Source organism: Thermobia domestica, chromosome 3 (assembly GCF_964235325.1).
Source record: "Thermobia domestica chromosome 3, izTheDome1.hap1.1, whole genome shotgun sequence".
In the NCBI taxonomy this organism is placed as follows: domain Eukaryota; kingdom Metazoa; phylum Arthropoda; class Insecta; order Zygentoma; family Lepismatidae; genus Thermobia; species Thermobia domestica.
Window position 1 is genome coordinate 94,026,883 of NC_137456.1, and position 25,675 is coordinate 94,052,557.

Consider the following 25,675-nt stretch of genomic DNA (forward strand, 5'->3'; position numbering starts at 1 on the left):
CAAAATAATGCGATGAATTGTAATACATGAAGAACCCGACACATTAATCGGGAATGAGGCCTTGTCATGTTATAAAACAGTGTATTAACTTCATATAATATAATGATGATGAAGTATATTATACTATCCGAAGGCAGGTCTTTACCCGAATGTCCCTGGACAAGGTGAACCCATGATAATGTGCCATTGCCTCCCATTGGATGATGATGGCGTCCCAGGACGGGATCTACGGTTTAAAGTGAGATCCGAACCACTTGTGCCCCAGTGGGAATCGTATCCCGGACTCCTTGATTACCAGGCAACGAGCGTACCCACTTATCCACCGGGGGCACTCAAAGTACAAAAGAGGTAATAAATTTAAGTTATAAACAAAGAAAAAGTTAAGAGAAACTTTCAATCAGTCAAGGCAAGCGGGAGTGAATCAGTCGGCACAGAAAGAAAGAGTGGTGTTACTCATATTCATGTAGTACGCTGCGTCTGGTAACAGGTGCCACGTGATAGTGATATTTGCGAACTCCAGCATAAAATGCTACAGACGCGTGAGTGGTGTACTAACAGATGGAACTCGTTCCATGTAGAGTATGGTTGTGTGCAATAGTGGTAACGGTATAGAGTGGCATAAATGGATGCATTAATCCTATAAACGTCGTAAGATAAGAGAAGCAAAATTACGACGTGTCAAATGTGGAAAGTGCTCCGGAGTGGAAGATACACAGTTCGCGAGTGTGTTGTATGAAATAATAATGCAGAAATACGATAACGAGGATACAGAAGTACGGGAAGGGACGTTGGAGAGTTGGGTGGATTATAAGGAACAGGGACAGCTTGTACCCAACTTTGGCCTGTCAACAAGTACAGGACATGCATCCCCACAACAATTGAAACAGGACAGCGCTACGGAAAATGAGTATGAGAAATCACCACCGGCAAAGCGTAGGTCTAGTGTTATTGAATGTATACCTGAAGCCACATTGGAGAAGATTTACGACGACTATAATTACCATGGCTTCAACTCTTGCAGTAAATTGCAAATACTATATAAGTGCATTAAAACTAAAGCCAATTGCAAAGTAATCTTGGATTACGTCAGTAACAAAAAGACAGGGTGCGTTCTTCAAGGAAAAGAGAGAGTCAAAATTAAAAAAAAAAAACAGTACATATTGCCACAGTTCGGTCGGGCAAGGGAATATGGTTCATCCGTTCACTACTGACAAAGGCAAATGTAGGCCCAGGAAGCTGGGAGACTTGTTAGGCTTGACTATTTCAAAGCGTCTGTTACATTCATCGACAAACTAAGGAATAAGGCATTGCTGCGGGACACATTACTATGCTCGTCACACGTAAAGATATAACTGATGAAAAGAGTATTCGTCAGAATGCACGAGAGTGTGTGGAACATGTAAATAGCCTAACTAGCACAAGAGACTTTGGTGCAAGACAATGTGTGGAACAGTGATCAAAGCCAGTTTTATTATAAGATGTCTTCATCGTCTATACTATCTCACAGAGGAGAAAAACACACATGTGACATGCTGCAGTCTGTTCATAGCTCTACCGATAGTTATGCAATTGATGTGGCTATCTCAATGGGTGGCACATTAGCCAAGAAGTTCTATCGACATATGTTTTCAAGAGCCACAAGGCAGATTTGGCCCACATATTGCCAAGAAACTTAAAGAAACATGTCCTCGTAACATTTACGTAGAGGCAAGTAAAAGTCTCGTATAGCCTCGCTGCTGAAAGGGACGCTAAACTAAAATCAACTCAATTCAGCAAGTAAAAGTGGCGAAATGTCTAAAGTACATATGAAAAGTTTTCTAACGGCTGTCCTTGACTACTATATCAACGATGAGAAGTGCTTGTTGATGTGTGATTCTTGGTCCGGACACGAAGATCATTCACTGTTACAAGAGTTTTTTCCCAAACAAAGGTGTTACATTGAAGATAATTCCACCCAAGACAACGAAATATTGTCAACCCCTTGATGTCTGATTCTTTTGGCAATACAAGTTTTATTTCCGGCGGATCGTTGATTTCGTACATGGAAACGATTATCACCACTGGATTCAGTGACCTGAAATTAGTTAACTGTAGAAATTTCATCCGGTTTCTCCTCTTCAAGTTCATGGGTGTCCCTTGTACATAATATTTTACGTCAAGAATTTTTTAGGATTATTCTTTGATTTTCTGAATATTTGTAGAAACGTGAAAAATAGGCTGTTGAATAAATACCCTTTAAAGATATGCCATCTCCATATGTGAATGAGTACAATGAAGGACATTTATCTACCTGCTGGTATGGTAGCTACCGTGTATATCTTTGGTGCACGGATTGGATTACGCGTGGAGAAAGTCTTTTTAAATTTGAATACATTATAATGCTTCGGTCTCGGATTCGATTACACGTGGAGAAAGTCTTTTTAAATTTGAATACATTATAATGCTTTGCATTCCTCCTTAAACTATAGGTCCACATCTCATAATAGCCTTTTTGCTAAAATCGGAGACACCACACTCCAAGCAACCACGTGAATGGCATTTAAGAAGTAATCTTTGATAACTTTATAAGACTTATGGACGGTGCTAATACAATATGTTAAAATTTCAAGTAAAATTTTCTTTCTGTACTTCATAATATAACTTTCATTTCTTCCACGCTTGTTCGAAAGTAAAGTTGAATTTCCAAGCGTTATTTTCGTCTATAAACAGGTGTGAGTAGGAGACAGAGTTTCAACCTCGTATTATTATAAAGGTTACTAATAAGAACATTGAAACTGTAAGATCCTGCCCTGCTAACACTGACTGGATTAGTGAGAATAAACTGTGACAGCTGTGCAGAGTGCTGTTGCAAATTAGCATGAAGAGAGACACAATTCAACAACGCATAGAAATTATTCAAACTTACAATCAAATGGCATGTTCGATTAACAAAAGTTCCTTGTATGCGTTCTGCCAAGAATTGTGATGTGTACTGGGCGCTCAGATCATTGGATGATCAGTTCCTTCTGGATTATTTCCTATGAAGTCATCTTAAGTCGCACGTCTATGTATAAAGGATACCAAGAAAGTTGTGTCGTTTTTTCACCCACCACCTTCCAATATAGATATGTCACTTAAGAGGTACCTGGAAGACAAAAATAATACCCATCAGGAATTCTGCCAACGTTCTGGAAGGCTATGAATTTCATTGCGGTAGAACTTGGTGGGCCGTGAAGCGAAGAAGGTATCAAGTGCATTTTACACCCCTACTAGGGATTTGAACTAACGTCCTCTAAGGTGATTATTCAAGCAATGGAACAGGGATAATCGAACGATGCAATGTACGAGAAGTATGGCGGATGCAATAGTATTTCTCATCCAAGGCTTACAATGTGCCCCGGGTCATCCTAGCCACGTGGGGTTTAACGTTGTCCTGTAACAGGAGGACCACTTTGCAATTCAGAAGTGCTGGCTCCAGAGTTTTGAGTTTTTCTTGAACGCGGCTCAACCCCTGACAGTACACAGTTGCATTGATGCTCTGACCAGCTCATAGCAGTTCCCGATGCACGATACCGTGAGCAGTCAACCAAACACAAGATATTCTTCCAGTGCAGTACTGGTTTCGGCTGTTTTGGAACCAGTTTATGGGATGCTAACCAATGATGACAGAGTGTTGACTTGTGATGAAAAGGGGGTCCTGTACTTGGAGCCTTGTACAGGACCCCCTTCTCATCACATGTCAACACTCTGTCCAGAAATGGCTCCTTCCTCAGTCGAGACAGCAAAGAAACATAGATTCTGCTCGCGTTGCCTTTTGGCCCGGAGTCAAATCATGTGAGACCCATCAACCCAACTTGTGTTTCTCAAGTTGTTGCAGGTGTTGCGGAATGCTTTCTCACTCACACTTAATTGTAGTCCCAGTTAATCACATGTCTAGCCACTGTTCACCTCAATGGCTGCCTGAAGATCTTCATTTTGTAAATGTGTTGGACTTCCGGTACGTGGTGCGTCTTAGAATGTTACGCGTCACCGTCCTTAGTCTTGTTAAACTACCGCTGCACTGTCCGCGTAGTTACGATACCCTCACCAAAGGCCTGGCATATCTTCCGCCCCCATGCAGCGTTGTTTGACCCCAGTTTAATCCCGTACAGAATACACACCCTTATGACGCTTTGTGGAGGTCCAATGTTCACTCTGTTATTACGCAAGTTTACGGTGTAACTGAACTGCCACAACAAGGTATTGTGTTGGATATGCCCACACCAAGAACTGATCTTCGTCTTAGCTCCTTTCGGATTCAACTCACAGTGTGAGGGCAAATTGAACACAGACCTCCACAAAAAGCGACAGAATTTTCTTGGGTACCTTTATAAATAAGCCGGTAACAATTCGTGAACTGGAAAGTAACATTGAACACATCATTGCGATGTGGCCACAATATGTGGCCAAAAGTGATGCAGAGACTCACTTGTGGGCTAAGCAGTTAGCATACACATTTTTAGCGCGGAAGACCCGTGTTCGATTACCAGCGTCAGCTCATTTGGTTTGGATTCAACTTTAATGAGTAAGTTCACGTCTCATAGCCCCGCTGCTGAAGCGGGTACTAAACTCAAAATCAACTCAACTCAACTCAACTCAGCTCAACTCAAAAGAGGTGCAAAATCGCAACCTCAAAATTCATTCCACCCATCAAAACACAAGAGAACCAACACTATCTTCGAAACATAATGCTATGGATTACATTTTACAATAAATTTTCATTCTTTCTTATTTTAAAATTGTGTCGTTGTTCTTGGTAAACCTTTACAACGGAATATTTTAGGACAGTAAGTGTACCCTTTAAGGGAATATTTAAACTTTTGTAACAGCAACGTTTGTCGCTATCTTTGACCCTTCAAAAAAATAAGTGAAGAAGATAACATAAAGTAAAAAATACTTGGAAAATGATAAATAATCCCTATTGGTAGCAGTGGCATCTACAATGAATCCCATGGTCATATCCTTTTGAAGGAGATGAAACTATTGGAGGAGAAACCTGGAGAAAATTTACAGAAATTATATTGTCCAATAATAACTCATATGGCTCGGGATCAAACTAGCGATCGAACTAGCGTACATGAAAATAAGTTGAACAGAGAAAATAATTCCTACTATAACGTACATGGATCATGTACGTAATGAGGGGGAAACAGAAATCTTAAGATACACGTATGATTGTGGTTAGTATTTAAACAAGGTTATGTCGTTCGAGCGATCAAAAAGCACAGATTCAAGTAACTCATCAAAATATTAAGGTTGTCAAAATTCATATAACTACTATACAAGAGTGATTTTCTGTACACTTAGTATATTTGTACGTACGAGTATATTATTAACAAAGATAAAAATTTCATTGGTCACTATTAGGTTAGTGCTAATTGTAAGAGGAAAGGCACTCACGGTATCCAAAATCATCCGTTTCCTCAGAGGGGTCTCTGATCTGCTTGAAAATTTACATACTGCCTTTGTTGTTGGAGTTTAGCACGGTGATTTTAACATCCCTTTCAGCAGCGAGGCTATATGAGACGGAACCTACTAATTAACTTTGAATCCGAACCACATGAGATTCCGACAGTTTTGGAGTTTAGCGTCCGTTTTCAACTTCGAGGTGGTATGAGACGTGCCTCTACAGTTTAAAGTGGAATCCCAACCACCGTAATGAGTTGAAATTTTAACGCTATTCCGCTGATAGTCCAACTCGAGACACCGTGAAACAAAGGCGTGCGTGCTAGTCACGCTAACGGGAGGGCAGAATATATCATTTGTCACCCGTTAAATACCACTTATACATCCGTTTACAGTGTACCACCCCCTCTTGTAAGTATACGATTAGAGTGAACACGTTTTATTTATTTTCCTTTTCGACTGCAAACACAGGCTAATGACTTTTTTGCACGGTTATCTTCTCAGTCTGTGAACAATGGCCCTTCGAAACAGGCGAATTTTCCTACTTGACCAGTATAGGCATTTGTCGAACCCAAAGTTCTGCGTATGGGCTTCGGTGTTTCTTCTTGCCGCTGCGGATCAGCCTGTTTGCTCTGGCGGTACGTTCTTGTTGCGCATAATCACATTGGTGATATACTTTTCTTAAGTATGGTGAAACTCTTCCTATATTACAAAGGACTATGACGTACAATTTTCAGAATGGCATTAATTTTCGAGACCATTTTAAGCTCAAGAAACCTGAAAGCGTACATTCTAATGTTTAGGTCTCTGTTTGCTGTGTTTCTCTTGCGCACGTACCATTACGACACCCATAGAGATCGTTCAAACTCATTTAATCAAAGTAAACGGCTTTCTGTACTATCACTGTATTGACGACTTTTTATAAATTATGGATTGCTTAATCTGTATTTCTTGTTAAATTGTGAGCATCCTCTCCTAGTACTTGTAATAATTGATAGATAGCAATAGTTTTCTGCCCCTGAATGCTATCCTGGATTTGGTATGTATCAATAATAATACGTAGAGATACTTCAAAACTTTTAATTTTTCTTAGTAAGAAATGGGGGCTTCAATTGTGAGTTTGGGGAGAAATTTTCCTCCTGTCATGAATTTGAGAAGTATACATATAGATTTTAATCAATCAATAGTATAACAATGTACGAATGTTGTGCTCCTCCCCCAAAATCACAGTATTGGTATGAAATCTCAAATTCAGTATATCTAGGAGCCGAGGTGGCTCAGTGATAAAGCGTTCACACCTCTAGTGCGTGGTTTCCCTGGTTCGATCCCAGCTCGCACCAAGTGAGCTTTGTGGTGGACAAACACTAGTGCATGGGTTTTCTCGGGATTCTCCCGTTTCCTCCCACTGTCTTCCTTCCATTATTTTCATCCATTTCTTATCGTCACCGTCTCTCTTAGCCTCAATACACAATCGTGGGCTGTTAAACTAAATATTTCATTTCATTTTTTTTCTTTTCAGTATATCTAACTAGTACAAAAATGTAACGAAGGACGTGAACACCGTCTTATCTGCATTCTTAATGTACTTGTAGCTGAACTCCTTCGTGGCTAAGCAGTTAGCATACACGCCTCTGGTGTGGCAGACCCAAGTTCGATTCTCGGAGGGGAGCTCATGTGGTTCGGATTCCACTTTAATCAGTAGGTTCACATCTCATATAGACATGCTGCTGGAAGGGACATTAAATTTAAAATCAACTCAACTCAACTTGTAGCTACATTTAATTATTATTAATCTGATTTCTTGTTGTATTTCTTTCATCGCTATTACTATTACTATTAACTTTAAGTCATATGTCAGTAGATGAACTCATGTGTCACCTTAAAACACTTTGACTGTGACCACGACAAAACTACTTCATTGGAAATTTGAACCACAACTAGTAACAAATTACAATTTTTGAAGTGTGAGATCAAATGAGAGTTTTTCTTTCTTTTTAACAACAACAAATCACATTATTATCGAAGAAGTACCACAGTAACATGATACAAGTGTGTCAAAGCTTGTGCTCTTCACAGATAGATTGGATGTTGGATATTTCATGAGTACAGAAATGAAGAAGTTTGTAATGCTATTGAATTTGATCCTGCTATGATGGCTGTAATCTAACTCTTCAAAACGCTTCCACACTTCATTACGAAAATTTCTCGCGTTACACCAAACATTCCTTTTGTGAACTTCAAATGATACTCGCATTTGTCAATGGTGCATGACAAAAGGGGTTGGATATCACATGTCAATAATATTAAGTTAGCTGTGGTATGAAATCAATAAGATAAAATAAAGAAAAGCAAAACTAGAGATATATTGGCATACTCTAAATTATTTGAACTGACAAAGAAATCATTGGAACTTTGGTCAACGAATGCAACTGAATATTAATCTAGATTTTTTTTTAAATGTAGATTATAATGATCAGGCACTGCCACGGTTTCCACTGTTTGGAATTAAACATACCTTCCAACAGTAAGGATATGCACTGAAGTGCGAAAAGTCATGGGATAACGGGAAGAAATTACCTGACGCCGCACAACAATGCAGAAAACCGATCGAATAGAGCAAAACAGCTTTAGTAATGTTAGTTTGAGTTTTGTGAATGCAATGAAACGTCTTGTGTCGTGGTGATGGAAGTCCGATGGGGATTTAAGCGCCGTATGATAGATACTTGATGCTAAACGAATGAGGCATTCAGTTTCGGAAGTTGTCCGGACATTGAAGGTTTCTCGCTCCACTGTTTCAAGAGTGAACTGTGAGTGAGTCATTTATTATGTCATTGGGGAAAATGCTGTGAGTGTTCCCGTATGCTGAATGACTGCAACCGATATCGACAGGGTAAACTGGTCCGGACAAACAAACAAGCAACAATGTGAAGTTGACATCAAGAATCAACGCAATACACCTCCCAACGTGTCCCAGAGAATAGTGTAGCACAATTTGGTCTCCAGGGGATGTCGCAGCTGTAAACCGACACAGTGCCGATATTAACCTTTGATCACCAATAGTCGTAACACTAGGGTTGAACCTTAGATGATTAGCAAAGTGTAGCGTGGTCAAATGAGTGAAGGTTCCAGTTGACATGCGCTGGTGTAGGATCCGGATGTTGTGGAGACAACCATGAAACTGACGAATTTTTTGCTGTATCTGCACCATCTTGATAACCACTCTATGAGACCAATTAACAATAACAATAACATCTCTAGATTTATCAATTTTAATATATTCATCACAACATGCTAAGTCCTTCTGCCTGTGCATTCTAACACTTTATTAATGCAATAATAATCTATGTAAACTAGGTGGTAATGTAAACACACACACACACACACACACATATATATATATATATATATATATATATATATATATATATATATATATATATATATAATGATTGCTCTATTGTTCTAAGAATGAGAGTATGTCGTAACAGTTACAGAATTCAACTAAGTTTGCAGTGTTAGCTTCTTTGTTCCTTGGGTAACGAAAATATCACAAATGCATACTTTGCACAAGTCATGGACAGTTAAAATGTTCCTTCCAACAATATATTTTTTTTTAGCCCTTTTCGTTCGAATGTCGTATCAGCCCCGACAGCCTAAATATTGAATTGATCTCGCATGTTGCATGAGACCCGTACAAAATTTTCTGTTCACGTAGCTCTTGTGTCGGGGCAGTATTTCCTATATTGTAAGTATCTGGAACCTATCGGGAATTCGAGGAACTAACTACTGTTGGTTTTCGTTCAGACGGAGTCCATCGAAACAGAATCCTAAGTTTGAGTCTCTAAAAATATAAATTGGAGCTTATAAAAGCTTTAGCAGGGGAAGTTCGAAACACAAAGGGAAGGAAGAGGGAAAGATCACCTACGTCTGACCAAGAAGAATGGTTAAATAACAAATTGCACTTCATGTACGCCAACGAGAAGAGGAATAGCAAATATTGTAACGTCTGCACTAATAGGAAAGCGAAAGGAGGAAGATGAGAAACTGTTATTAGAAAGCATGTTGCCAGGAAGCCAAAACTGGATCTAGGAGAGTGTTCGGAGAATTACCAGAATCTGAAGAAATACAAGTAAAACACTGAAATATAGACTCAGAACAGTCAACTGTAAGATTAATTTTATTGCCTATCTGTGTCAGTGTTTACTTTCTATGAAACAGGGGGACACTCCGTCGAAAAAGTGTAAAAGCTTTTTATCGCCAGTGAGGATTTCCTGAGTTTTCCTCATTCACACCAGGCAAATGCCAGACCTAATATATGGGTCTTAGGCCTGTTCTTTTCTTCCCCAATCCTTTCTTTTTTCTCTTCCTTCGGGTAGTGTGATCGCCTAGGGAAATTATCGTTCATACGTGATGCGTTAACATGGCAGTAGATATCCAAAGCCTAGAAATATAAATTAAAACCCAATCCTAATCTATAAAACAGAATTTAAACCATAATGCTTTCAGTCATTATTTCTAACATCAAAGATATGAGTGCATGGGTTAGAAATAATGCGAGTGAAAAGAATTTAAAATGTGAAAATCATCTAAAACTGATTTTCTTAAAGATAGCCCCTGAATTTCAGACAATCCCGCTTCATTGAGAGGTGGGACTGGTTGCATACCAACGTAGGCTTACATCGATCTTGCTTGTAGAGCAATGACCTTTTCCTTTCTCGCTCGTACGTACTAATAAAAATAAATGAAATCTCGTTTTTGATGTATCAAGGTTGAACCGTTGAACCGATGGATACGTTTTTTTTCTTTTTCTTTTTTTTTTTCATATTTAATACCTACCTCGAACTGGGCTTTTATTATGCTATTTCGATTAAAATGCGGGAAGATGGAGAATATAAAACGCAAAATTACAAATTTACTTTTTAAAGACAAACAAGGAACACACAAACCAGTATAAGCACAATTATGTCAACCCGTGGGAAAAATCTCATTTTGTGGGATTTTTTGACATCAATTTCTCCAATAGGGATAAAGGGTATTTTCGAAGAATTGGCAGGATTTTTATGAGATTTTACATACATTTACTTCATCGACGCCAACAAATATACTTAATCGCCAGGCAGGAGACTAACGAGTCTTCAATAGGCTTGAAATGAGCTTTTAATTGTCAAATTTTGCTACTGTAAAGTGTATAATAATATAGGATTTATTTACTCAGCGGGCTTGATAATCTCAATAAACATACGCGCCTTTGGCGTGGGAGACCCGGGTTCATTTCCCAGCGGGAGCTCATGTGGTTCAGATTCCACGTTAATCAGTAGGCCTACGTCTAATATAGCCTCGCTGCTGAACGGGACGTAAAACTCAAAGTCAACTCAATCTCAAGAAACAAGTGTCAAGGAACGTAAATTGTAAATCTCATATATATTTTAAACAAATAAAAGAAAAGAAGAAGAAAGTATTGCCACACAAGAAACAACCAATTTCCAAAAAGTTCGATACGTACTGACTCCAGAATGAAACTTGTCTAGTTTTGTTACGTTCTGTAAATAACTACAACACAAAAGCCTGCTTGAAACATAAAGTTCTCACGACAAAATGCACTTGTTTTCTTCAACATTTCGAATAATTTTTTTCAGTTAAGGGTCTTCACTACAGCGAAATTAAACTACCGCTAAGTTTCGAGTTCTTTTTATGTAATATCTTCAAAACACACAAAATATTCGAAAAGCAGAAACGTAGTGAACTAGACAATACGATTTTGCATGTGATACCGTTATCACAACTCATCTATCTGCTTTCAATTTGCAACTGTAGATAGATTTTTTAAAAATTGCGGGTTCTGTAAATAGCGGCATACCAAAAGTAGATAGGTGAATAGTGGTAAAAGTATCACATGCAAAATTGTATTGCCTAGTTCACTATGTTTCTGCTTTTCGAAAATTTGTATTTATTTTGAAGAAGGAAGGTACTACACGGTGTATACATAAACTATTTGACAAACGTACAGATGGTGATCAGAAAAATGGAAACACCTGTAGTTGGCAACATGTCAGATGTATGGGTTGGCAGTGGTGTCGTGGCACCGCAGCGCCGCACCGCTGGTGGTGGTGTGTTAGGTCGGTTTCCATACTACGTCAGGCGCAATGGAACAGCAGTGTTCAGTGGCTGCAGCAGATGGAGGTAGTGTAAAATGGGAGACCTCTCAGATTTTCAAAGAGGGCAAATTGTTGGTGCGCGGTTATGTGGAATCAGTGTGACGGCAGTGGCTACTGTGTTAGGTGTGTCGCGTGGGACAGTGTCGAATGTGATGACGGCCTACACAACACACGGGAAAACCACATACGGGGAAGCGGAACAGTGGCCGGAAGAAAATTATGAGTGACAGGTCACGCCGAGTATTAAAACGCATTGTCACGCAGAACCGTCGTTTCACTGCGGAGCAAGTGACGGAGGAACTCAATCAGCACCTCCCCCACCCTGTTTCGACAATCACAGTCCGCCGCGAATTACATGACATGAGCTTACGGGGTCGTGTTGCAGGGGCCAAACCGCTCATCAGGGTCCATAACGCTTTCGCACGCCGCAAATGGTGCCGCGACCATGCCACTTGGACCGTTGAGGACTGGAAACGTGTGATATGGTCGGATGAGTCATCCTTTACCCTATTCCCAACCACGGGCCGTGTTTATGTATGGAGAACGCCCAAAGAAGCTTATGATCTGCAGTGTCTCCGCCCAACTGTGAAACATGGCGGCGGCTCGGTGATGCTGTGGGCCGCCATATCATGGTTTTTATTTGGTCCTGTGGTCACACTTAGCGGACGAATCACTGCCAACGATTATGTCGCAATTTTAGGAGACCACTTGCATCCTATGGTCCGGATATTGTTCCCGGACAATGATGCCATCTTCCAGGATGATAATGCACCCATTCACACAACTGGCGTTGTTGCAGCGTGGTTTGAGGAACATCGGGATGAAGTTCAACACCTTCCCTGGCCCGCCCAATCCCCAGATCTCAACATAATTGAACATCTGTGGTCCGTCTTGGAAACACGACTCCGGCGACGATTTCCACCTCCATTCTCTCTCACAGAACAGACCGATACCCTGCACGAGGAATGGTGTAAAATTCCACTTGCTATCATTTACGACCTCTATGCCTCCATCCCACCTCGCATCAAGGCTGTTCTGAAGGCGAAAGGTGGCCCGACACCATATTAATCTGGTACGTTGCAATTTCGTTCAGGTGTTTCCATTTTTCTGATCACCATCTGTAGATGATCAGAATTTACGGATAATTTATTCATATATTGAAGAAAATGATTGACATACAGTAGTTTAACTTTTCATGTTTTATAAGCTTTGAATTATTGTAATTAACCATACAATACATGATTTTTTATTTACTGTAAAAAAAATAATTTTGCAAGAGAACACAAAAATGAGTAACGGAAGTACCGGTACGCTTAATACTGCCATCTATGCGGAAACCGTGGAATTACAACTAGATTCGAAAGGGTTCCCAATGTGGTTTAACATGCATTTGCAACTACATACCGTTATGTAGGAAAGCACAGATTATTTACCATTATGAGCCATGTATGCCCCACTATGCTTTGCAGGGTTACGTTAGTATACCACGGAAAATTCAAGAACAAAATTGAAATTTCTGCCTCTTTAAGTTGGATTTTGTGATATTCCAGTTTGGCATTACTGAAAAGTGGAAAAAATAATACGAGCTAAAAAAATGAAAAGTGCAAAAAAGGAAGAAAAATTTAACACAGAACTCTGACAGATAGTGTTTACAGCAAACGCACAAGAGCATAACTAAGTGCTGTGGAGATACCTGTACAGGGTTATGTGCGCGATAATATCCCGAAATATTGTTCATGAGCAAAGGGGGAAAAATGTTCACAAAGCTTGTTCCTAAACCGAATTTTTCCCGAACTGACGGTTCGTAAACATATAGTCTACTGTATTTTATGAAGCAAGAATGAATTCGTAAATTATTACATTTAAATATTATCCATATTTCATTGTTACACACCATAAAATATTTTCCATTATTTCAAAGATAAACTTTCAACACAAACCATACAGTGTCAGTGTGGGAAAGAAGAAGGGAAACCAGATAGGCTACATTCAACGACAGACTTATTAGACAAGCACAGAAAGAGGAAATAACATCAAAGAAGTTAAACAACGAGAGAAACAAATTGACAGCAATTACTGAAGAATAAATTACTAAGAAATAATGATCACACGAAATTTCACAATTACTCAATTGCGTATCTTACGAGGAGAAGGGAGAATAAGGTTCATATACACCTTTCGAATGTTTCCCATAAACCTATTTCCCCTGACCGCAGGACGTGTGTTAAGCTAGTTTGTGAATAACTATTTGTACACGTATTATTTTTACATCTCAGTTTGTCGAGTTTGTTCGAATTAATACTTTTTTTTTAATAATAAAATTATCTGGGAGAATGACTTAAAATTGAAATTACAATATATATATATGTGTGTGGATATAATATAATATTTGTCTACTTTTACCTTTTCGTGGGATAAAACATGAACACATGTTACAGACACACCGGCCTCTGGCTGTGCTTTTCAACTCAATAGTAAATCATTCTTACAGTGAAAATATTATATTTTTAATTTAAAATCCCTCTCTCTCTCTTTCTTTCTTCCTTTGTTTTCTTTCTGCTTGTTTCTTTCTTTTTTCACCTTAAAATACTAGTATATTCAGTGAAATAATAAAAGTTAAAATGAGTTTATTAATTAATTTTGTTTTCACAAGACTCGCACAACGGAAAACCTGCCTCTATAAATTATTCCTTCCAACCTGGTTATGTCTAGAACGTTGGTCAAGTACGAAGTTTCAATGGAGCAAATATGTATGAATGTTCTTCATAGTTAAGTTTTATTAATGAAAATACATGAGAGAGTTTTGTATATTGCATTTTTAAAAAAGAGATTATGATAATTGTTACCTAATAAGTTTCACTAATAGATGAATAGTGTTAACTAATAGGTTTAAGTATTACTACCTGAAATACCCGTTTTTTGTACGAGAAGAATAATGAACCAAAATCTAGGAAAGTACAGAAATACGTGAACATTTCTACTACAAGAAATGCCTGTGGCATTACCTCTATCGATTCTCTCGCCAGCTGACATGCCCGTTCTTTGTACTTGAAGAATGATCTTAATGTACAAAAATATGAAAGATATGCAATCTACACCACATAAAGAAATGTTGGGTTGCATATCTCACAGACACTAGTGTTCACTACATATCTGCACTTTATTCATATTTTTTGTATAAATTGTGACCCTACAATCTCCCTCTCGATTCGATAATGAAAAAATGCTTCGTACGCGGTTAGATCTGGTAAAGATTTGTCTATGTTTAAAATGTGGTGGCTCCTAAGTGACTCCTCTTCTGTGCAAACATCTGATTGCACACATACACATTCTTTTATATATAATAAGGAGAAACGCCTACTTGTTTATCTTTCGTAATGAAAAGCAGCGCTCATACTCGTAATTTTTAATAATCATTTTTGTTTAGTTGCTTATAATATATCCTATTACCTGCTGAAACTAAGCTCCTACTACCGTCTGAGCACACAGATCCTTTTTGAGCACTTAGCTCCCTTTTTCTGAGTACACTGTTCACATTTCTTTTAGACGCATGCTTTAGATATTCATCTAAACTTTACTTCTATCCTTTTCCTTCCTATTTTGCTGTGACAGAAACTAAAGTTTACACAGTTCAAACCTACTAGCACCACAATAATTGACAAGCCACTCTTTTCTCTCTTTTAACAAAAATTTCAGATTGTCATAAATCAATACGCATTACTCCAATATCTTCACAAACAACTTTTATTTCTCGTGAGAGGATTTTCATGCCGACCAGTCTAATCAGCCTTCTCAGAAGTTTACGTATCTTCTTATGACTGAAATTACTGAGATCACGATGGCTCAACACTAGAGAGCTCACTTCTCATGTCAAGAGTCCGTTGGTCAGATTCAAGGCCAAGTGAATCTGAGATGATCAACTTTGTCTTATTGGTTTCTCGTGTATCTTCCGTTTCCTCCAACTTTTTCATTCTCCCAATTCTTTCATTGTCATTCACAGTCATTAGTCATGCATCCGCTTTACCCTAAAGGCCATAATCGTGGGAGGTAAAACAATAAATTTTAAATTAACGTTTATCATTTTTAAATGTATTTTTCTTCTAAAATACCTATTAGGTTTTTACCTCCAAACAAATAAGATTCTTCAGAACTAGTCAACCAAAGAGCTTCAGTGAAAAGATATCTCACGTGTACTAAGCATATCAAACTCTACCACAATGCTAACTTGTAAGTTAAACGAAGATCGGATGAGTAATTCTAAGGACGTGAGGAGAAATATTTCGTCATTATTTTTTTTACCGAAAATTTTACAAAGTGCAAACTTCATATTTTCTCTGGTATTGCAGCAGCTGCTTCCACATCTTACCCTTTACATTACTAAGTTAAAGCTTTACTCGAAACAAATGGGTTTGAATACAATACCAGGCTCACTTTTGGGAATAATCTAAATTGAAGTAACAATCTGTAATTCAATACAAAATCAAGTTCACTTTTCGGAATAAAATTTATATAAGTAATATTCCGTAACTGAATATAAAATCAAGTTCACTTTTGGAAATAATCTATATTGAAGTAACAATCCGTAACTGAATACAAAATCAAGTTCACTTTTCAGAATAACCTACACTTAAGTAACAATCCGTAACTGAATACAAAATCAAGTACACTTTTGGAAATAATCTATATTTAATTAATAATCCGTAACTGAATACAAAATTAAGTTCACTTTTGGGAATAATCTATATTTAAGTAACAATCCGTAACTGAATTTAAAAAAATCAAGTTCACTTTTGGGCAATCTCCGTAACTGAATATAAAATCAAGTTCACCTTTAGGCTTAATCTATACTGAATTAAAAATTCTAAACTGATTACAAAATCAAGTTCACTTTTGGGAATAATTTCTATTGAAGTAACAATCCGTAACTTAATACAAAATCAAGTTCACTTTTCAAAATAATCTATATTTAAGTAACAATCCGTAACTTAATACAAAATCAAGTTCACTTTTGGGAATAATCTATATTTAAGTAACAATCCGTAACTGAATACAAAATCAAGTTCACTTTTGAGAATAATTTATATTCAAGTAACAATTCTTAACTGAATGCAAAATCAAGTTCACTTTTGGGAATAATCTATATTTAAGTAACTATCCTTAACAATATGAAATCAAGCTCACTTTTGGGAATAATCTATATTTAAGTAACAATCCGTAACTGAATACAAAATCAATAGGGCCGCGGTGGCTCAGTGGTAGGGCGTTCATCCCTGGTGCTTGGGGTTCAGGGTTCGATTCCAGCCCCCGCCAAGTGGACTTTGTGGTGGACTAATACCGTGTGCGTGGGTTTCCTCGGGGTTCTCCCGTTTCCTCCCACTTTCTTCATTCCACCATTTCTCTCATTACTCATCATCACCGTCTCCTTTAGCCTAGCCGGCATAACCATGGGACGTAAAACCCAAAGATTTCATTTCATTTCATTTGAATACAAAATCAAGTTCACTTTTGGGAATAATCTATATTTAAGTAACAATCTGTAACCTTAGGAGATTTAATTTGTCCTTTTGCACGTGTAAAATGAATAACCATTTTGAGTCAATCTCTAAAGGGAAGAAATTTTCAATTGTCTGGTGCATTAAGTCAGTGCATGCTTTACAAGTAAGAGCAGAGAGTCTAAGAAACAAACTAAGGAGGGACGGAAAGGGATAGGAATACCCATAACTTGTAAAGTGTTTACAGTATACGAATAAACATTCGTCCATCAGTACTATACTTTCGAGCCTATTGTTCATATTTCTTATTAATTATTTGCTTGCTACTTTTGCTTTGACAACATTTAGTTGCTTAGTTTGTTCCTTATTTTTACTTTTATGATTTACTAGTTAGAATGGTAGAAGAGAACTAACGACGTCGCAGTGTTGGAAATGATTATCATAATTATAAAACTGATATACAGTATACATGTAAAGTCTTACTTCCTTAGGTATTTGGAAACAGAAACGTAGTATGTGGACTGTTCAAGTATGAAGTAAAATGTTCATGTCTTCATCTAATAAAGATTGCAATCTAATAAAGATCATAACTTATTAATCAGACACATTCATGTGTTAACTTCTGTTCTAGGGTGCCACAGGTAGGTTTTAAGGGTTAAGTTGCTCCCATGAGACTATCTGAAGATACATAACTATTCATTGAAAATAGGATAATCATACTGAAGAATTATAACTTTGAGGAGAAGAAAGGTACACTTCAGGGAGCATAACGGTAAAGGTACATTTAACGAGGAGTCAGAATGATGAATTTGAGAAAAGAAAGATATATTTGATGAGTGACATAGTGGTAAATTTGGGAAAAGAGATATAAATTTGAGGAGGGACCGGATGATAAATTTGGGGAAAGAAAAGTTCTTTTGGAGACGGGTAGAATAGTAAATTTTGAAAAAGAGAGGTAAATTTCAGAAGGGACAAGATGATAAATTTGGGAAAAGAAAGGTACATTTTGTGAGGGGGAGAATAGTAAATTTGAGGAAAGATATGTACATTTGGAGAGGAGCAGAATGATAAATTTGAAGAAAGAAAGGTACATTTGAGGAGGGACAGAATAGCAAATTTGGGGAAAGAGAAATACATTTGGAGAGGGTACAGAATGATAAATTTGGGGAAAGAAAGGTACATTTGGGGAGGAAACAAAATGATAAATTTGGGGAAGAGAAATAGTTACTCTCAAAACCTTGAGGAATATGGGAACCGCTGCCATTTTCTACCAGTTGTAACCATTGTGGAAGGGAAGGAAGTGCATAGTAGCATTCAGAAGCCAATTATTATTAAATTTCAATTTAATATAGATATATTTTTCTTATTTCTCAGGGGCTTAACAAAAAAAAGCTGCTATGGGATATCTGTATCAGTCTAGATGATTGGTACAATTCACTCAAAGAGAGAGAATCAGGAAACAAAAGTTGGAAATGATCCAATTGGCAGTTCGCCAAGAACCTCAACCAATAGACTGCTGTTGAAGCATTTATTCAAGAAGATCAGGGTATTATTGGTAGAGAAAAAGCTGACAAACTTAAAATGAGTGTTGAAAGAACAGTTAAGTGTGTAATTCTATCGTAATCTGTGGCCAAACGTAAGTCACATTCATTCTAGAATTTTCTACTATTTTATTTTAAGGCGGTAGTAACTTCAATTCTAATTAAGAAGTTGTTCAAGAATGAGTCAACATTGGAAGCAAGGGTCTTCTAATCTTCTGAGATTAAGAAACCTCTTCAGCGCTGGCAAAAGCTTATTCCAGTGGCAAGGTACTATGTAGAAATAGGGATAGGCCATATCATTGCGTTTAGTAAATAATATATTTTTCAGTTTAACGTCCTATGATCCTACACCGAGGCTAAGAGGGAGACGGTAATGATAGTAAAAATATAACTATGGCCTGAAGAAAGTAGGAGGAAACGGGAGAACGCCAAGAAAACCCTTCCACGCGGTGGTTTTATAACACAGCCTACTTAGGGCGAGCTGGGATCAAACAAGGGATCTCGCATACCACAGTTGAATGCACTAACACTGGATCACTGCAGCTCCTATAATAAATAATAGTATGTAAAACAAATATTCATTATCATATTTGAACACTCAATTAAGTTGATAACTAAAGAATTAGAAAGTATCTTTATACTCCTTTCTTCACGAAGTGAAAGAACTTTTAGCGTTGTATTATATTAAGGTGGATCACCACACGGAAATCAGTACATATTTTATCTCATTCCCTTAACTGTTGCACAATGAAACGTTACATATTATAAATATTGTACATAAGATAGAGTTATGTTTCAGCTACAACACAAGACACTGATTCATTGGGTTATGTCTTCTCTTATCAAAAAAGGTATCAAATAAAAGAAAATATTTGATACGTTTTACAACGAGCACAAGATGGCACTTGCTGTTAGATTTTAATAGAAGTGCTCAGTGGATAAGCTTGCATATGTGCATTACTTTTATTCATATTAGTTTCATTTTTTGTATATAGTTTAGTGGTTTAGTGAATTCTTTGTGATTCTTTTAGTGATTTTTCTAGTGAGTTTTAGTGAGTTGTGTTTGCATTGGCTGGCAACAGTGCCTTCAGTGTGCTATTCAAGGTGTGTCTGTGCATTCGACAACGTATTGTGAAGTGCAACTAGGCAAACATGTTCATTCATAGTTTCAGAATTTTATTCATAGGTTTTAGAGAAATACTCATGTTCATTAATATACAAGATTCACATGTTCTTAACAGTGTTTTAGAATGTTACTCAGTTTATGTGTGATCGAAGACAAAGTATGATGGTTAGCAAGCAACATGTGGTTTAGCTAGCAGCAAGCAACGATTACTGCAGAAAGATGTTAAGATAAGTAATTCATTGTACTAATATTTAAGTATTATATCAGTATATTAACATATGAACAAAGCATGTTATATTTATCATATTAACGCATGTACTTTTGAATAAGAATTGAAGCAAGTAACAGCTAAATTATTCGTTAAGTCTTATTTCTCGTTCCTCCTGATATCTGGGTGAATCAGTAAAATGGGTTTAATCATACAGTTCATTAGCTTTGGATGTGATATGTGTGATTTGTAAATAAAGTACATAAACATATCACCCCTTCATACATCATCATTTTTTTTGGTCCTCCGTCCACCGGATGTCAGAACGAGAAACGTGACTGCATTCTTCGTTCTCGTGTGTGTTTGTGTGGGTGCTGCTGTCATAAGCAGGACAAAGCTGTTCATATTAGTACAGTGGTGTGTGTGCATTCAACCCAGCTGAATTCAAGGTTACACGTTTGTAGGTCACTCAGAAGTAAAAAAAGAAAAATATATTGTCAGCGGTTTGAGTATTAAAAAAAGGAAGGACTGAAACAATGGCAGAAGTGCAGTTGGGTCAATTAATTAAGAAACGTGCTTCGGTCAAAGGTCAGGCAACAAGAATACAGACATTTCTTCAAAAACTACAGAATGAAAATAAACCTAGCATACAAGAAGCAAGAACAAGGCTAGTTGCACTTGAAGGGGTTTTTATTAAGTTTGATGAGATACAGTCAGAAATAGAGCTCTTAGATGAGACGGGTGAACAAGAAACGCACAGAATTACATTCGAGGAACTGTATTATGATTCAAAGGTTAAGTTACAAGAATTTATTGATAGTTTTGAACAAAAAACGGATTCAGGGACAGCAAATAACAAAGCTGGAAATTCTAGTAGTAGTTCAGTACAATTGCCTAAAATTTCCTTGCCCACATTTTGCGGTAAATACGAGGAGTGGTCGCCCTTTAAGGACATTTTCATTTCCCTTATTCACAATAACGAATCATTAAGTACAGTTTGTAAGTTTCAATATTTGCGCACATCGCTCAAGGGAGAAGCGTTTACATTAATAGCAAATCTGCCTACAGTAGAAGTTAATTACGAAATCGCATGGAAGCTTCTTGTTGAACGCTACGAAAACAAACGGTTGATAGCTTCGACGTATGTACGAGGGTTGCTCAATATCAAGCCAGTAACGAAAGAAAACGCTAAAGACATTAGACAATTTGTAAATACTGCACGCAGTAATTTTCAAGCCCTTGAAGCATTGAATTTGGACAAACCTTTGCATGACGTACTCCTAACACAACATTTAGTAGAAAAACTTGATTCGACAAGCAAAAGGGAATGGGAAGCTGAGCAAAGCAGTGACTCCTTTCCATCGTTATCGGAATTATTTTCATTTTTAGAAGGTCGTTGTCAAATGTTAGAAAACATTCGTCCTACTCAATCTGAAAGTACTTATGACAACAAAAGTGTAGATTCCAAAGCAAAAAGAAAGAATAACAGTCAAGTGAATTCGTTTGTTACTGTTCTTCCAAATGCATGTAATATTTGCCGTAGCAAAGAAACGCATGCTGTTTTTCGATGCCCAGAATTTCTGAGTGCCAACATTAATCAAAGAAAGGAGCTCGTGAAGCAAAATAAACTGTGTTTTAATTGCTTAGGTAATAAACATCAAGTAAAGGCATGTAAATCAAGTACTTGTAAGAAATGTAATTTTAAGCATAATACACTGTTGCATGAAGATACTACTCAGGAGGCTACTAACAAAGACAGTTCAAGCAAAACAAATAACAATACTACTAACGTACCTAAAGTTAAGGAACAGAATCAGGTTCAAGTTCAACCAAAGGACTCTTATTGCTCATTTAAGATTAATTATGGTCAGCAAGTCTTATTAGCAACAGCGTTAGTTAACGTAACAGACACTAAAGGTCGTTTTCAACAATGCAGAGTGTTATTAGATGCAGCGTCTCAATCGAATTTTGTAAGCGAAGCTTTAGTTCATAGATTAGGCCTCAAGAAAACGAAAAATCGTGTTCCCATTAGAGGTATCAATTCTGTAACCTCCGAAGCTCAGTACAGTGTTAAAGTTCATATTTATTCAAGAACATGTGATTTTAGTGCAGTGGTCGATTGTTTAGTATTGCCAAACATTACTGGTTGCATACCTTCTAAGGATATTGATTACAGTAATTGGAACTTGCCAAAGGATATTTGCTTAGCCGATCCAAATTTTCATCGCTCGTCGTCAGTAGACATGCTTATAGGTGCGGGGTTATTCTACAGTCTTCTTGAGCCAGGCCAGAAGACTAGAAAAGGACATTATCCAGTTTTGCAGGAAACGAAGCTAGGATACGTTGTCGTCGGAAATATGCCTTCAATACCCGAAGAAGCCAACCAGTCGGTAATTTCATGTTTTGCTCAGATGGAGACAGACTTGGATACACAATTGAGAAAATTCTGGGAACTCGAAGATCTTCAGACTAAGATTTACATGCCGGAAGAAGAAAATTGTGAGAAGCATTTTTTACAAAATACAACCAGAAATGAAGACGGAAGATTTATTGTCAAATTACCAAAGAAGGAAGAGAATGCAGCTTTAGGAGAGTCTTACAACATGGCACTACAAAGATTTAAGCAGCTTGAAAGAAGATTGCTACAAAATCCTGAGTTTCATAAACAATATGCCGCCTTCATGGATGAGTATTTAAGTTTGGGTCACATGCGAAAAGTTACAGAAGAAGACGTGAACAGCAGCAGCAGTTGTTATCTTCCACATCATCCTGTATTCAAGATGGACAGTACAACAACTAAATTAAGAGTGGTTTTTGATGCAAGTGCAAAAACGTCTAATGGCAAATCATTGAATGACATTCTTCAAGTTGGGCCAATTGTTCAAGATGACTTGTACTCCATTATTTTAAGGTTTCGGTTGTATCCAGTTGCATTTACAGCAGACTTAGAGAAAATGTACCGCCAAATATTAATTCATGATGAGGACAAGTGTTTACAACGCATCCTTTGGAGAAATTCAGTAGAAGAACCGATCCAGTTGTATGAGTTACAAACAGTGACGTACGGGACTTCGTCAGCGTCCTTCTTGGCAACAAGATGTCTGAAGCAAATAGCGGAGGAAAATTCCAAGGAATTTCCAGAAGCAGCAGAAGTAATAAAACACAATTTCTACATTGATGATGTGTTAAAATCAGTACCAAACGTGTCAAAGGCCTTAGAACTACAGAAGGATCTTATTAATATTTTAAGCAGAGCAGGTTTCAAGCTTTGTAAATGGAGTTCTAACAAAGAAGAAGTACTTCAAGGAGTTCCTGAAGACTTCAGGGAAAAACAACAGCCAATCATACTTGGTCAGCAAGACGGTGTTAAGACTTTAGGAATAGCATGGATTCCATTAACAGACAAACTTATAATTTCGAACAAAATTTGTAAACACGGAACTGCAGTAGAAAGTAATGTTGCAATGACAAAAAGACAAGTCGTCAGCATAGTGTCATCTATCTTCGATCCATTAGGTCTAATCGCTCCAATTGTCATCAAATACAAGAATTTCTTACAGAAGTTGTGGAAGACAGGGATGGATTGGAATGACCCATTAGACACAGTCCTACAAGTTGAGTGGAATCAATTAATGTCTTGGTTACCTGCGATGGCGAAGATACAAATTACAAGAAACGTAATGTCTTCAGAGAACGTTAAGGAAATTCAATTACATGGGTTTTGCGATGCAAGTGAAGAAAATTTTGGAGCAGTAGTGTATATCAGGTCTACAGACGATCAAGGAAACATTGAAGTTAATTTACTTTGTTCAAAGTCGAAGGTTGCACCACTGAAGAAGCAAACTTTGCCTAGATTGGAATTATGTGGAGCACTGTTACTTGTGAAGCTAATAGACAAAACACTCTCCATATTGAAAATAGAGGTCAGTGGTATACACCTGTGGACAGACTCGACGATAGTTTTGTCATGGATCAAATCACCTCCCAATCGTTGGAAGACATTTGTATCCAACAGGGTGGCTCAAATTCAGAGAATCACATCAATTAATCAATGGCACCACGTGCCCAGTAAAGAAAATGCGGCAGACATAGTTAGTCGAGGAGCGGATCCCAACACTCTTATTCAGTCTCGAGAGTGGTGGCATGGTCCAGAGTTTCTTCACACAGTGGAATGGCCATGTCAAGAACAAAATGAGCCAGCTAGTATTCCAGAAGAGAAGAAGGTCATGATAAGTTTGGTGGCAGTTCATGAAACAAGCTTTATGAAAAGGTATTCATCGTTAAACAAAATGTTGAGAGTAGTAGCATATTGTTTGCGATTCAAACATAATTGTCATTCCAAGAAATTAGAAAGAAAAACCGATAGTCTTGACGCTTCGGAACTTCGTTTAGCGTTACACAGATGTATCAAGATAGTACAACATACTACCTATCATCAAGAAATATTGAACTTGCAGCAACAAATGGAAGTTTCAACAAAGAGCCCAATCAAGGATCTTTTTCCATTTCTGGACACGGAAGGAATGCTAAGAGTAGGAGGAAGATTGGAACATTCAAACTTGGAGTACGACAACAAGCACCAATTCATCCTACCTGCAGGTCATCATTTCACCCACCTGATAGTCAAAGAAGAACATAAAAGGTTGCTTCATGCAGGACCACAGCTTCTTATTGCATCTTTGCGTACCAGATATTGGATTCCAAGAGCTAAGAAGATGGTCAAGGCAATAGTACACAATTGTTTGGTTTGTTTCAAGTGGAGATCAACAAGGTCATCACAGTTAATGGGACACTTACCCAAGGAAAGAGTAAATGAAGCAAGACCATTTGTACACGTGGGAGTGGACTACGCAGGATTCTTTTATGTCAAGCCCACAATTCGCAGCAAAATTCAAATGAAGGTATATGCAGCGTTGTTCATCTGTTTAGCCACTAGAGCAGTTCACATAGAAATAGTTTCAGACTTAAGTTCTCAAGCCTTCATCGCAGCATTGAAGAGATTTATTGCTAGGCGAGGAAAATGCTCATCTATCTGTAGCGACAATGGTTCAAACTTTGTTGGCGCCAATCGAGAATTGCAACAATTTTTTGAATCCAAGACTAACAGAAAGCACATCCTGGAATACTCAGCTCAAGAAGGTATAGAATGGAAATTCATTCCTGCCAGATCTCCTCACATGGGGTCATGGGAAAGTTCAATAAAATCCATGAAGTACCACCTACGGCGTGCAGCAGGAACAGCAAGTCTGACATACGAAGAGTTGAATACGTTACTTATTCAAATTGAAGCCATTCTAAATTCAAGACCATTGACAGCCATTTCCAACGATCCTACAGATCCAATGTATCTCAGTCCAGGACATTTTTTAATGGGAGCTACACTTCTCAGCCTTCCGGAACCAGATCTACTGGACGTACCTATCAACAGATTAGGAAGATGGCAACGGATTCAACAAATGAAGCAGCATATTTGGAAACGTTGGTCAAGGGATTACCTCAACCAGTTACAACAAAGAAGAAAATGGAAGTCAGCTCAGCCTAATCTACAACCGGGCATGGTCGTATTGTTAAAAGAAGACAATGTTCCTCCTCAAGTGTGGAAGTTAGGTGTGATTAAAGAAGTTCATCCGGGCAGTGATAATTTAGTGCGAGTGGCAACTGTGAAGTGTAAAAGTGGCATTTTTCGGCGTAGTGTTGCTAAGCTAATTCCTTTACCCCTAGAATATTAA

The 25,675-nt window shown here is 37.7% G+C and overlaps 1 protein-coding gene across 1 annotated transcript; it reads left to right on the forward strand.

The window, feature by feature from the left end:
* Positions 1–743: 743 nt before the first annotated feature.
* On the forward strand, positions 744–25,675 carry LOC145681872 (uncharacterized). Its single transcript, XM_081753478.1, has 5 exons — positions 744–1,020; positions 17,703–17,712; positions 22,054–23,098; positions 23,762–24,216; positions 24,637–25,675. The coding sequence occupies exons 1-5, from the start codon at positions 744–746 to the stop codon at positions 25,673–25,675; spliced, it is 2,826 nt and encodes a 941-aa protein (XP_081609604.1).

Bases quoted from the DNA above. Each gene is read 5' to 3' on its own strand.
- LOC145681872 (XM_081753478.1), top strand. From the start codon at position 744: ATGCAGAAATACGATAACGAGGATACAGAAGTACGGGAAGGGACGTTG. The intron at 23,099-23,761 runs GTAATAAAACAC...CTTTGTTCAAAG, and splicing joins AATTTCCAGAAGCAGCAGAA to TCGAAGGTTGCACCACTGAA. The intron at 24,217-24,636 runs GTATTCATCGTT...TTTGCGTACCAG, and splicing joins GAAACAAGCTTTATGAAAAG to ATATTGGATTCCAAGAGCTA.